We start from the raw sequence: 16,130 nt of genomic DNA on the forward strand, positions 1-16,130 counted from the left end.
AAGTTCAGTTCTGATCAGATCAGAAAAAATAAGTTCAGATCAGATTAGATCACAAAATATAAGTTTAGTTCAGATCAGATCAGAAAAAATAAGTTCAGATTAGATCAGATCAAAAAATATAAGTACGTTCAGATAATATAAGATAAGATAAGATAAGATAAGATCATATCAGACCAGACCAGACCATATCAGCTGAAATCAGGTGATCTAAACAGGGCCTTATTAGGGGTTTTTTGTAGTAGTGAGTTCAATACATAAAAGATTATTATCTTTTTCTCTACGACTCTCTACAAAAAGAGGGACAAATCTCATGGATTATTGGCCCTGTTTGGGAGATAAGCTGAAAGCTGAAAGGTGAAGCAGATTTTATTAACTGATTTGACTAACTTGTTGTATTAACTAATTATATAAAAGTGTTTGGTAAGTAGCTGATATCTTAAAGGTGATTGAGTATGTGAAATGACCAATAAGCTAATTAGATAGGATTTTAAATTATATGAGGTTATAAATGTCATTTCACAATGATTAATGAATAAGCTAATTGAAAAAACTCCTAAACTGAGTTTTTTCAAAAACAGGTTTTATTTAGTGGAATAAGCTCTTTCAATAAGCTTTTTCAAAACATTTGTATTAGCTTGTTTGACTAGTCAATTAGGTAAAGTTAGTCAAATAAGCTAATATACCCCCAATAAGCTTACTACCAAACAGGGCCATTATCTTTTGCTCTACGACTCTCTACGACTCCCTATATAAAGACGGACGAATCTAGGGTGTAATCTAGGGACGACTCTCTATATACATGGAATAAGTCACAAAGACCCCATCTCCTCGCTACTAAAGTATTGAATAAGCCGACAAGGTTCCGTACTACAAACAAATATCAAAACCCTAACCCTACCCTTTGGAGAGAGGAATCAAGAGATCTACGAGAGTTGTAAACGACAAATTAATTATCAAATAATTAATCCCGTATATTGTTGTACCTCTTTAATTATGTATTTCAGGTATGAATTTTTATGGTTGACATAAGTGTAAAGCATTTCACAAAACTATTTACGTCGCACGTCTTTCAATAAGAAATCAAATGATATTCAAACACAAAGAGCAGAGGTTTCATAATCAAGCGAAAGTCAAACAAAGTCACACGAAGCTTTTCCAATCAAATGAAAGGAACAAAGATTTCAAGAAAGATTTCTGAATCAAATGAAAGTGAAACGCATTTAAGAAAGAAGTTATTAAGTAAAATAAAAGACAAATCCATTGATAAAAAGCAAATTCAATCAAGAGAAGGTTAAATGCGTCTACAAAAGCAAATTAAAGTAAAAAAATTCATACAAAGATTTAAGAATTAAAAGAAAGTCAATCACATTTAAACAGATCATTTTGAATCAAATGAAAGTTAAATGAATTACACAAATCCAATTAAGTCAAAAGAAAGACCAACGCATTGAAACCAAGTTTTTTTATTACATAAAAGTCAAATGCATTTAACAATTAAGTGACCAAACAATGAGTACAACCAATTAGATCTACATTCGGCTTATATACTGCCATACTGGTGTACTATTAATGACCGTAATTCCTATTTAATAAAATATTTGTATTCGCTTATATTTCATATATTATTAGGTAAGGAATTGATTTAATATATTATTGTATTATAGCATTAAAAAAATTATTAAAACACAACTAAAACACAACTATATATCTAATTAGTACATATAATCAGTTCACCATATATCCACCAATTTCGGACACGTGCAAAGGGGAGTTTCTCAATCAATTGACCCCATCCACCCAATTTGTGTACGTGTAACGTGCGGATTGAAAAGGCAAATATCAACAATTTAAAATTCGTATTCAGACACATTCGCTGAAAACCCTAACTCCACCCTTATTCTTATTCACTCAAAGTTCTATGAATCTCTTCATCTTCCTCTTCGAAATTGGCGGCCGTAATAGCAGAGGCGAGCAAAATCGAAAGGTGGGGATTGTTTTTGTTGTTCCAGGTACGTCTTCCATTCACCTTTCGAATTGTACTTCATCTTTAATTTTAAAACTTAGTAATCTTTCCAAATTAGGAAGCAAATCGGGATTTTGGGTTTTTTCATAAAGTGTATGAATTCTTGTGTTTGGTAATGAATTTTATATTGCATGCACCTTCACCTTCAACTACGACTATCAATTGATGCGATAATGAAGTTTAGGAACGAATTCACACAATAAATTGGTTCAAGTGTTGTCCTGCGCTTGGTTTGGGGCCTTTTGGAGTCGGTTTTCCTTAATATACAAGGACAACCCAATTCCAACCCGATCTGTTTTTATTATGATATGATTGAATATTATTTGAGAAATTGAATATTATCTCATGTCTATTTTATTTTACTTTATATTTTACTACAATTATCCTTTATTCTAGGGCAATCTGTTGTTAGCTGTCTACATTATCATTAGGATGAATGAGAAGGAGTGACACACAATTAGATTTCCTCTCTAATCTAACGGTTTTCATATTTGATGTTTTGCTCTGCTTTTCTACGGGCTATGGCAATTTGGGATGTGATATTGTGGACTCTTTTAATCAATTATTGGTTATGGTGATTTGGTCTAATATTCTCTAAAATACGTGAATAATTTTGTCACCTTGTTGTATAGCGTGTTAGCAAGATCTTCTATTATGAATAAAACTTGTACAAAGAGCTTCAATCTTGAACTATATACTTGTATGTGAATTTAATATAACTTGGTTTCTTGCTGTTGTTGTTATAATAAGAAACAAGATGTGGTTATTGGTGGGGATTGTTGTCCCATTTTGCCATTCTTGGGAATCCTCACTATGTAATATTTATATTCCTTATTCCTACACATTATCAATTATTGCGAGTATATGTGGAAAATCATTGGCAGTGTTCTACATATATATGATCTCACCCCAATTTTTCTTGTTTCTATATATTACAAATGTATGTGAATTTAGTGGGGATTTTTGTCCCACATGTTGCCATTAATTTGGGAATTTGAACTATGTAATATATATATTCCTTATTCCTAGCAATTGTAATGTATTTAATACACATTATCAATTATTGCTTGAACTCATGCACTTTATCAATTCCTAACATTTGTACATTCATAAATGCAGTGCTACAAAACCAATATGTCACTTTGGCGATTTGAGGTCATACTTGATACTCCTGAGAAGTTTTCAAAAGTGGTTAGTCTGCCAAGAGTATTTTATAAACTCTACATTCATTGGAAGTTTCTTTTAAAGCCTTATGCATTGGTAGTATTGAACTAATATTATATGCTAACAGCTTGTTCCAGACCGAATGAATAGAGAAGTGCAAGAAGTATGGAACAATTTTGATATTAAAGATCGAGTGTTAAGTCTTCACCGGGATACTGAGAGTAAGGTGTACCGTGTGCAGTTAAGGCATTTGTTTACGGGTCAAATGAAGTTCGAAACATATTTAAGAAGGGGCTGGAATGAGTTCGTCACCTCAAACAACTTGAGAATGCATGACCGCATCGTATTAACCTTAGAAGACCATCACAAAATTCTGTACATGGTTAGGATTTGGCGAGGCAGTACAGAAATCACTGTTGTGGACTCATTTGTTCTAATAGACAATGATGGTTCAATAAGTGACAGTGATATTATCTCTACTGAGTATGTGCCCAGGGAGATTTTAATTAAGACACCTTTTTTCGAATTCACCTTCTCCAAGGGTTACATGGACAAACCTAAAATTGTGAGTTTATCCTAACCTATCCAATTTTCAAGACATTGTGATTATGCTTCTGAATGATATTAATTTGATGTCTTTAACCTAACCTATTTAAATTTTATATGTTTAATCTAAATCAGAACATTCCGGTGTCCTTTGCCCTTGCCCATTTCCAAGACCATGAAGACCCGACAGAAGTTGAAATGCATGTGAGTAAGTGGTGGAAAGGAACAATGCGAATGAGTTTTGATAGCAAACACAGGATCATGAGTTGCGACATCAAAAAAGGAGTGACGGAACTGATCAAGGGTGAAGGGGTCAAAGAAGGTGAAAAGGCTTTGGTTGAGATGGAAGGTACGGATCCTCCATCGTTTACCCTTACATTCACTTGATCTTTCATAGTTTGCAAGATGGTTTATGCATGTATTTTGGATATTAATAGCATTACAATCAAAGGATCATTGGGTTATGTTTCTGCGTAATAGGACAATATCTTAATGATCTGTTCTACTTATAATTATTATTTTGGAGTTTTCAATTGTAAGGTTTTGTACTACTAATTATAGAAGCTCGTGTGATTGCATTTTGAAACATGATCCTTTTATTGAATATATTTTGGGAGCTCCTATATTATGGGATACAGTGGTTCCAATTGTTATAGTGTTTGTTGATAACATGGTGTACCTCTAAAATTACAACAAATTACAACGCTTACAAATATTATACTCCTGACATAAGAAGTGTTAATTTAAGACATATAAGTAAATTAAACCTAGCACCATGCATTTGTTGTACTGATAATTGTATCCAAATATAGTCAGTTTAATGTATTTGATGATCATTGTATCAAAGTATCAATCCCGTTCAGTCTTGAGTGGTCTTACTCAAAACCTATACCTAATGATTTAGAAATACTGGCATTCATTGGTGCGAGGCTTCCAATCCTTCCATTCTGTTAATTATTTATAAATAATTATTGTACATCTAATATAAATATAGGTTAACGTTATTAAAAAATACCTCTGAAATGAATAAAAGTTACCAAAATTTGTGTAAAAGTAACCTGCTTCAAATAAAAATTATTTACACTTTATTAGTAAAGCATCACATTTTAAATGACTATAAATCAATTATTATTGATTGAATGTAATTAAATTCCCTATATAAACCTTTTCTTTTTGTCTATTTATATAAAAATTGTGTTATGTCTAAAAGCAAAAAGTTACCCTTAAATTATTAGCTAAAAGTTACTCTTATATACACTAATTTTTTGATTTATACAAAAGTTTTTGATTTACAAAATTACTAATGGTATTTTACACTATTCATTAAATGGTATTGGGAGTAGTAGCCTAGTTCTTAAACACTGACAGTGCACAAAAGTTTAGGTTAAATAACAACTGCTAGTGGACAAAATAGAACCAAAAATTTAAAGCTTAGTATTAAAGACAGTAGGGGCCCACAATTTTTACTGAGGTAAGAAACCCTAGAAGGCACCTTTAATAGAAAACCCAAGAAGGCACCCTACAAGGCACCTTTGGGTACTCGACAAAATGCTAGTGGACAAGGAAGAAGGTATTTCAATTTTGGCGCTTCAGCCCGCCATACGGAATTTCAAATTTTGCCCCAAAAATTATTTCATTTCCCCCCAAAATGTAAAAAACTCCCGCCAACATGTAGTAGGTCATGTGTATATATATATATAAATGATCAAACACATAACAAAGCATGCTCCTTTTCATTTTTCAATCACCCTTAAGTTGCTACTTATAAAAATGGTTAAGAACAAAATAGCAATCCATGTTAGTATGATAAAACCATTCAACCCTAAATCCTCCACCAAAAATTTCTTACTCCTACCATGTTCACAAATAATTAAAACTAAGGGGTTGAAAATGGTACGACCTTGTCCTACCATATCATTCAATCATTCAAGGCAACGTAAGGGTATCATAGGGGTAATTGATTCACCAATGCTTTCAAGGGATGGAAAGGTCAAGATAACTTTTCTTGATGCTGCATCATTGGCACAAATTATCGCAGGCAATATGAAGCTGAAGGGAGATCTAGTACTGATCACTCCTAACAATAGGCTAAGCCCAATACACTTGTCGGACTTATCCGATATGGCTTTGCTACCATTAGGGGTAAAGCAATTTGTAAGATGGGTGATATCTACCCACGGTGGTAAGGAGGGATGCGGTTCCGAACATGTCATACCAAAATCAGTGATGAGCTTGGTAGATCCTCCCTCGGATATACCACCTATTGTGGAAACTTGTAATTTGTCATATGGTGATCATCACTTAAGCATCCCAAGTTATAGGAATTATGTTAAAATTTTTACTATTCCATTTCCTATGTATATGTTAAATATTTGTATGGAGTGTAAAACATACTCCTCAAACATACTGGATGGTAGAGATGTGGAGATCAATATCCAAGTTTGTGAAAATGAACATTTAGAAATTTGGAATGGAGTTGGGGAAAATGGCATACGTTGCCTAGTTTGGAATTGCCGTCATTTGGGAAAGGAGTCATTTCTACCACAAATGAGGTCTACAATAGAAATGCATATGCCTCATTTGATAATATTAACGGAAACTAGAGTTTCTGTTCATATGGCACGTCTTATTTGTGGGTATTTGGCACCATTCGCTGTGTATGGAGTATCACAGACTGACACCGTCGGCGGAATTGCCATGATCACCTTCTCTAGGCATATGAACTTGAAGTTGGTTAGTTCTTTTGCTAATGATTATTGTTGGGCCTTAGATGTTTAGTTAATTGCCTTCGTTCTATAAACTAAGTGTTGTAAGTGGTTTTAAAAAAATGTAGTATGCTAATGTTTAAGGATCCCAAATGAAAAGGGTCCAGTTTATAATTGTTGAAGTATGTGATGAATATTCTTTGTAACAGATCCATATTGTCTGAAATATATTACGCATTATCTAGTCTTATGCTTCCCAAATTTGATATTATGCATTAGCTAGTGTTATTATCATTTATCCCATTTTTTTGCGCCCTTTAACTTAAAAATTGATACACATATCTTCTAATTAGTATCTATTAAACAAAAAATTTAACAAACTAAGCCACCCTCTATAAACGCCTTATAAAGGTGTAATATAAATGGGTTAAAAAGGTGCAATGATTTCATAACTATATCTATGATTCTTGGATTATATTATGTTCCACTTTTTAACTTTGATTTTCAATTTGTAGAAATAGAACTTAACAACACTTGGCCTATTAGAAATAGAACTACTGAAAATAAAAATTATATCACTTGCAATCATTTCTAACCACAACAATAACTATTTCTTATGACTTTTTTTAATGAATATGCCTATTAGAAATGCATATGCCTCATGGCTTACAATGATATGTAAATAATTCTTACCTTCTAAACTACGACTAATTAAGGCCATTAATATTTGTTCATAACATCCAAATAGTAATGGCAACAATTATAACTGCATATGGTACAGCCTAATAAGCGGCCCCGACCCATAATTTGACCCATAAGATTAATGGCAACAATTCAAACTGCATATGGTGTACAGACTAAGTCCAGTTGTGTAATGGGTCAAATAAAAAAACTTGGGTATTGCACTTTTTCCCGTGTTTTATGCCCCAGTAATCGTGACTCATTTTGAATATCCAATAACCCATTACACAAATGCTATTTATTTGGGCTTTTAAAGCCCATTAAACATTCAGCCCAAACACACAACAAATTGAACAATAACTTGATAAACTTTCATGTATTCAAATCTATCCTGCACTTCACATCTTTACTTCTGATGACATTGCTGTTGATATCAGTGCGGGTTGATACGACATTGTCGATAGCAGATTCAAATTCCAACCTGAAAATATAAATATCCATGTAACTAAAGCAGTTCATTTTGGGGGATTTATTAAAAATTATTTAACACAAACTTTTGCTGCTTTGTTTACCTCTTACGCTTACATCTGGGTATCCGTTTTCGTGCAACCTTAGCCCTATAACAAACACTACCGCTGCCCATCCTAACAACCTGTAAGTTATTACACATGTCATACTTAAATGTTAAAACTTTTGGGACTTGTATGTCGGAACAGGTAAACCCCCATTAGGGATACCTAGCACCCAATGAACCTGATTTTGAGACAACTTAAATACTTTCCCATCTACGCTACTTAAAGTACAATTAAAGGGATCAATTCGAGTCATCAACCAATAAGCCAGCTGTCTGGGAAGGTTCATATAGCCACCAATTTTTAATAGCTCGGCAAACCCCATTTCACCAACCCAGCGCCTACATTGCTCATCAAACTTTTCGCATATTCTCCCAAAAGACTCTATTCGACAGCTTGTATTAGCCGGCTAACAATACTAGTAAAGAAAAACTTATCAAACAAACTTGAACACATAATCAAACACACTTGAGCACAAAACAAACACACTTCATCACAAAACAAACACACTTGATCACAAATCAAACACACTTGATCACAAATCAAGCAAACTTGTACACAAAATCAAACAAATAATAACTACCACTTTTAATCCACATAAACACATACTATCAATCAAATAACTTACCCTACATCGCGACTTCAGATGTTGCACCAACACTTCACCTTTCCTCTTCACCTCACCACCAACACTTAAAGAGTCATCCTACAATAACTATCAACATTGTTAGTGATTTGCTTATTCCGACTTAAGGTTTATTCACAGCAAAATTTCTAAATACCTTGAATATCTCTGGATAAATCTTCTTCATGTGACCTGGAATTTTAATACAGATAGGTTGAGTACACACATGACCAATGTGTAAACAGATAAATATGCTCTAGCACAGACAAATGCATATACCTCAGAAATATTTGTCGTTCTTCACCTTTCGCAATTACGTTTTTTACCGTCCAAATAATCCATTCCCATTCCAAAAATGTCTAAAATCTCATAACAATGATAAGTCGTACTTCATTCCCAACTCCTGCTACTCATTATCAATTATAATACAGAAACATTAATCTCGACTTTGACATATTTTAATCCCAGTTGCCCCAAGGCTTACTGCCCCATATTCACCAGTCAAAAAACTTTGCAGAATATGATATTTAATATATCTATAAATTGCACAATCTAAGCTATGAATTGTAAATTGCAAAAACATATCACACTACCACAAAAATTGACCCTCCCCTGCTCAATTCAATCACAACAAAATTTTAAACACCTATGGGTACGATGATACAAGTCATTATAAAAACTATTACCACAATGTCCGACAGCCAGATGATTGAATTCGATATAATAACAAAACACAATTACACACAAATCAATTCAATTAAATAACCTATTACAACAACTTATACAAGACAAACACTGAATTGCGAACACAGACACGAACGATAACCCATAAATTGCTAAGCAGTGGTCAATGATTGAATTCGATATAATAACAAAACACAATTACACACAAATCAATTCAATTAAACAACCTATTACAACAACTTATACAAGACTAACACTGAATTGCTAAGAAATACCTGTCGAAACCCTAACTACGCATTCCTCATTCGCGGCCAACTTCAGTTCATTGGATTTTATCGCCGAGAATTCGATTCATCACCGCCACCACCTCCTCCCACACTTTTTCATCCGTATACAACAAATTGGTAAAGGCGAATAGCTTTCAGACAAATCCTTAGCTTTGTTGAATTCACAGTCCCATTACTCGTCCATAATTTTGTTGTTATTGAAGCTTGCTGGCAACGGGGTTGAAATTAATAACGGGATGGAAAAATTCAATAAACTAACGCCGCTATCTCCAAGTTAAGAGATAAGTTTGACATTGACGAGTTTGCCCTTACTATTCAGTCAAAAAGACGGTTTTACCCTCTTATGAATGATTTTCGTTCATAAGCTTTATGAACGAGGATTTTCTCCTCATTAGATCGACAAAGAAGACTAATAACTATACTCCAAGAATAAATATAAACACTACATTTATTAAGAGACTTCAAAGCATATATTATAACCTCAATATGGGGTACTTGTTATACCTACAATTTATAGTCATTCCAAGAGTTTATATTGCAAATATTACCAATAGTTATTGACTTATTTCAATGATGCAATTTCTTTGCCTTTCCATACATATTAGAACTTACTCATTTTTGAACAATAGGAATTTAGGACTCGATTGCAGTACTGATCACATTGGTTATTTGGTCAGTTCAGGTCGGGTCAAATTTATATTAAGTGATTTGGTAGGGTTCGGTTTTTGTCCAAAAGACCGAAATTAAAGTGTAGCTTAATTGATGGCAAGTTGCAAACTGAGTGAGTCAACTATACTATGATGGGAACAGTCACTGAATTGACTGAGTCAGCTGGAAATTACTATCAGGTTCAATTGTAATCAAATCTACTAATGACTTCAAAAAAAAGGTCTTTGAATAATGGGAATGAATACAGAGGAATAGAGGATGACACAATGAAAAAACTGATTTGTTTCTCCAAGTCATTTTTATTCAATCTAACTCTGTCACTCTTTCTCCAGTTTCATCTTCTTTTAGCTTTATCCTTAAATCATTAAGGAAATTGCATTCCCAGCAAATGCGGGAATCAATATTTATAATATCCATTTCATATACAAAATGATCAAAAACAATATTGTGGGCATCCTAGTTCTAAGGTATCTTGCAATTCTGACAGTTTTCCAGTGTTTAATATATCAGGAGATTCTATATTATAAATAATATTAAACATGGGCACGGGCCGTGCCCGTGCCGCCGCGGGTCGTGCCTGGCCGTGCCGGGGTGGGGGCCGTGCCGTGCCGGCTCCGCGGCGGGCCGTGCCGTGCCGTGCCTGAATTTGGCACACCCCAGCCCACGGCACGGCACGGCCCACATGCCTTGCGGGCTGTGCCGTGCCGGGCCGCGGGCCAAACTGTGCCAGCTTTTTTTTTTTTTTAATAAATGAAAAAAAAAATGAATTAAACGATATATATTTTTTTTAGTACAACTTAATATATGTGATTAATTTATGTTTATGTTAAATGTTAATGTTAATATATTTTGTTTTCATTTTTTGAACAACTTTATTTTAATTTAGGTTATATAAATTATTTATCTAATTAATAATTATGTTTAAGTTTATTTAAACAAATAAAAACAATTTTATTAATTTAGCAAAAAACAACAATGCATATAATAAAAAAAATACGAGTGCGATAATCCGAAAACACAAAAAATTGAAGAATAACTTATTTTATTATATGACGGTAGCTGGTACGAATGTACAATAATTCAATAATACAAAATAAGTAATGATGATTAAAAATCGTACAATAGTGTATGAATATTGAATAACTTCATTTATTATACGGAATATGAAGTTCGATAATACAAAAAGAATACAATAGTGTATAATGTAAATATGTAATCATGTAATTATTATTGGTCGTCTTCGTCTTCGCCTTCGTCTTCATCTTCGTCTTCGTCTTCGTCTTCTAGAGGTTCAAGTTCATCCGCCAATTGAGTTGATTGAGAAGTATGAGAACTAAAAGAAGTCGACGTTCCTTCATCGTCGTCGTTTTGTGCATAAGTACGATCTTGAGAACGAGTTTCGGCATCCAACCAATCCTTGAAGCAAACACACATTTCAAGTGTTTCGGATTTTAGTCTTGTTCTTCTATCGTCTAAAACTCGTCCCGACGCACTAAAAGCTCTTTCGGAGGCAACGGAGGAGACTTGGATTGCAAAAATATCACGAGCCATTGCCGACAAAATTGGATGTTTCACGGTTTGTGATTTCCACCAATCGAGGATGTCGAGGCCAAACTTCTCTTCATCGTCCATGCCTTTCATGAAGTCGTAACTTAAGTACATTTGCAACTCCGAAACATCGCTTTGTGTTCTCTTACTTGATGATGATTCCGTACCTGAAAACTTGGACATCATGTTAGCAGCTTGTGCAAATAAACCTTTGGCCCGTTTACTTACATTTTTGGATGTTTGAGAAGGGGCAAATCGAGAAACGGTTCCATATTTACTTTCATAAACTATATAAAGAAAAAAAATCATTTGTCACCTTACGTTTAAAAGTTTCAACATCATCTTCAAAATTCATGTTACTATAATAAATATCAATTAATAAAAAGGTGCCATCATATTTTTGCCTAGGATCTAAAATAGAAGCAAAAACATAAATCATAGGAATATCGGTGTAATATTTACGCCATTTTTCCTCCATGGATGGAAGATATCCACGATAAACATGTTGAGATCGGTGTTCCGCAAAAAGTTGTGCAAGTAAACATGCATTGCTAAGAAAAGAATGAGAATAAGGATTATATACAGAAGAAAAACAATGTGTCATACCATATAGTAATTGTAAAAACTGCATATATTTTTCACAATTAACCTAATCATCTTCTAGTAAAGCACATTGTGGAAATTTCATATTATAAAAAAGTGTTAAATGAACCTTGTACTCGATTTCCCGACTCAACATTTCATAGGTGGAGTTCCACCTAGTTGGACAATCCGGTGCTATTTTTATGGTTTTTATCCGTTTTTGCCTGCAAAAACCTTTCCATTCTTGATATCTCATGTTAGAGCTATTAATAGACATAATAGCATTCCTTATTTTGTGATAAAATGGACCAATTGCTTGTGTTCCATCCTTCACACACAAGTTAAGAACATGACAAATGCATCTAACATGAAGTGCATCTCCATCTAATATAACATCGGTCAATTGGTTTTTGACCAAATTCGCACTATATGTCATAGAAGTTGCATTATCGAAAGTCATAGACATGATTTTATCCCTAAGACTATATGCATCAATGACTTTCATTAAATGATGTGAAATGTTAAGACCGATATAAGGGTATTCAAGAATTTTGAAATGAATGATGCGTTTTTGTAACATCCACTCATTATCTAACCAATGACAAGTAACACATAAATAGTGGAGTCCGTAACCACCATCCCATGCATCGGCGGTTAAAGAAACTCTACTAGGAAGATTAGCTAATTCATTTACTAATTTCAATTTGTACTCTAGATAACTCTTCATGGCAGCAGATCGAACGGTTTTTCGGGAGATTTTTTTGTGTTTTGGTTGTAGTGCTCGGTTAATATAGTTGTTGAAGGCATCATTTTCGGTGAAAAGAAAAGGTTGTTCCGCATGTACAATCATTCTCCCAAGTTCATCCCTATCTCTCTCGTAATTGTAAATGAAGCCTTGTGGATGGAATTGAGAAATTTTGGGTTGGGTTGGATCACTAGATGGTCCACCACATTTTTTTGTATGTCTACTAAGGTGTCCTGTCCCTCCCTTGGTATCGGCCGAGAAAATTTTACCACAAGTCCGACACTTGGCTTTTTGTCCATTTTTACTTAATTGATAATGTGACCAAACTTCACTCTTTCTTTTGGTTTGAGCAAAATCATCTTCGGTACACCACTCTAATATGTTAGGATTTTGGGTGCTGGGAATTTGGGTGGATGGTTCACTCGACCTGGAGGCTTGTGTTTGGCTACCTTGGGAAGGAGGAGGAAAAGGAAATTCATGTTGTTGAAATTGGCTTTGTTGAAATTGGGTCCAAGGAGCCATATCATCCATTTGTTCTTACCCTCCCGTGTTTTGGGGATGAAAGAAAGGGGTGGAAGTGTTTGGAAAGGGCATGTTAGGGGAGGGAAAGGGCATGTTAGGGGGGGCATAGGCATTGAAGTGTTTGAATTTGGTGATTCCCTACGTTTTGACTTGGCTTTTCTAGAGGAGGAGGAAGCGTTCGGGTTTGATGCCATGATTAATTAATAATAATAACAATAAAAGTAACAATAACAATAATAATAATAATACAAATAACAATAACAATAATAATAACAATTCACAACAATAATAATAACAATAACAATAAGAATTAGTAAGTAGTTTTTATATAAATTAAATTTTTAAAAATAATTATAATAATAGTAGATTACTTGGATCAATGAGATCCCAGGTAGGAGAGGTTAGGAGCGACGTTGTCCAGAGCCCAAGTCCCGCCTTAGACAGATTTCAACAATCCAAATAACCCACAATTAAAATAGAAAGTAGTTTTTATATAATTTAGTAGTTCCAACTTCCAAGAATACAATAATAATAATAATAATAATAATAATAATAATAATAATAATAATAATAATAATAACAAGATTAACAACTAACAATAACAAATTAAAATAAAGTTGAGTTAGATCTTACAATGACGCTTCAATGCTTTCCCAAATTTATAATTTCCCGAACTTATAATTTCCCGAATTTATAATTTCCCGAATGTAAATATAACAATTTTTTTTTTGGTAGTAGACTAATAAAAGTAATAATAGTAAAAATGTAAAATTTATAAGAGAGTAGGAATTTTTTTTTTTTTCACAAAAGAGAGCAAGATTGTAGGATTTGTAGGAATTTGAGAATTGAGAACTTGGGAGTAAGAAAATTAGAGAATAAGAGAGAAGAGATGAGTTGATGAACTGTGAAAATTTTGGAGGAAAATATGAGGTATTTATAGGGAATTTGGGTGGGAAATGGGGCGGAAAACTAGCCGTTTATAGCTGTTGGAAAACGGCCAAAAACGGCTAGTTTTCCAACGGTAATTTGGCACGGGTCGTGCCGTGCCGGGCCGTGCTGTGCCGTGTCGTGCCCGGCCGTGCCACGTGCCGTGCCGCCGGGTCGTGCCAGCGTGCCGACCCACGTGCCGGCCACCGTGCTGCCCGGCGTGCCACGTGTCGTGCCCGTGCCAAATCCCAGAAATTTGTTCACGGCACGGCCCACGGCCCACAGGTGGGCCGCCGTGCCGTGTCGTGCCGGGCCCGTGCCGGCACGGCCCGTGCCCATGTTTAAATAATATATTTCATATGTAACTCAGAACTTCAAGTCATGAACTCAAGCAAAGCCAATGGTTGCCCAAATCAATGGTGGTCATAAACTTTTTTTTTTATTAATATCTCTCTCTTCCATCTCATCTATGCCCAATCACTATGCCCATTTATGCCCACATATACCCATTGGTTGCCCTCTAAGTTTTTATGATCATAATATTCATCACTAACTAAGAAAATAATAAAAAAAAGGAAATTTTGACTTTTACCACCTTCAAATAACCACTTAATTGAATTTACCACCTCCAAAAAAAAAAGATTTACAATGAACATTCAGTGATACTATATATTCATTCAATGGTACTGTATATTCATTTAGTGGTACCAACTACGTATAGAAATAATATCACTACATATTCAATGATATTATATAAGCTTTTAGTCGTACATTTAAAAATTGGTCCCACTTGCCAATCTCTCTCCTCCTTTCTCTCACCCCCATGTGCTTACAATACTTTTTAATATTTTAAGGTTTGAAATGTATTTGCAAATACATATCAAACCTTCATTAGTACTTCCTCCAAAAGTAGAATAGAAGATTCAGACCCTTTATAAGTTTGGGTAGAGTTTTAGGAAATACTCAGTATATTAAAATGAAATGTTAGTAAAGGTAGAAAAGTTTAATATTTTATACAGAATTTAAGAGACAATCCAATAATGTGTGTACCATTGGAAGAGTGACAAATGATTAATTATAAATGAGTGGGGTTCATAATTGGGTATAATATACTCTCCCCGTTTTTAAATACTTGCTTCACTTTCCATTTGCGGCTGTTTTTAAATACTAGTTCCATTTCTTTATTTGGAAAGCTTTTACAATATTTAATTAATTTTTCTTAACTAGTGGACCCAACATATATTCTCTCTCCTCCATTTCTCTCCACTACTTTTGCTTTCTACAATTTTTTTACGGCTATTTCACCAAATGTCACTGAGCACTTTAAAAATTCACCAGATGCCATCGGACTTTTCAGAATTCACCAAATGCCACCGTGTTTTTAAAAAATTCACCAATTGTCATTAATGATTAACGGCAGTTAACTCCATTAGTCATTAAGGCTAATTATGCCACGTGGTGGCTTATGATTGGTTGCTTATTAAATTAGTAAATTAATTACTTAATAAAAGACTTAAAAAAAACACCACCCACCATGACCCAGCCCCAACCATCGTCTGTCACTACCACCACCATAACCCCGCCTCCAGCCAGTCCCCACCACGGCGGTGACCATCCCTGAAGGATTGTGCCGGCGACCTAGGCTAGCCAGCCCTCCCCAACGACGCAACCCAACCACCATTCCCGCGATTCGCAAACTCTATTCTCTCTCAAAAATCCCTCCGCTCCCCACCGCCGACAACCAAACCCCCCTCTCCACGCCGGAGAACTCAAATAAGTTCATCTCCTCCGAGCTCCACCCTTTCAACCACCATGTCGGAACCCTACATTAAAATCCCCAAAAATCAAAA

The 16,130-nt window shown here is 34.5% G+C and overlaps 1 protein-coding gene across 1 annotated transcript; it reads left to right on the forward strand.

Moving 5' to 3' along the window:
* Positions 1-1,924: 1,924 nt before the first annotated feature.
* Positions 1,925-4,394, forward strand: LOC110718745. The gene is made up of 4 exons (XM_021897645.1): positions 1,925-2,009; positions 3,143-3,214; positions 3,315-3,752; positions 3,869-4,394. Exons 2-4 carry the CDS (start codon positions 3,158-3,160, stop codon positions 4,118-4,120), a joined length of 747 nt encoding a protein of 248 aa, XP_021753337.1. The 5' UTR covers positions 1,925-2,009; positions 3,143-3,157; the 3' UTR covers positions 4,121-4,394.
* Positions 4,395-16,130: the final 11,736 nt, after the last annotated feature.

This window comes from Chenopodium quinoa, unplaced genomic scaffold (genome assembly GCF_001683475.1).
Source record: "Chenopodium quinoa cultivar QQ74 unplaced genomic scaffold, ASM168347v1, whole genome shotgun sequence".
Taxonomy (NCBI): Eukaryota; Viridiplantae; Streptophyta; class Magnoliopsida; order Caryophyllales; family Amaranthaceae; genus Chenopodium; species Chenopodium quinoa.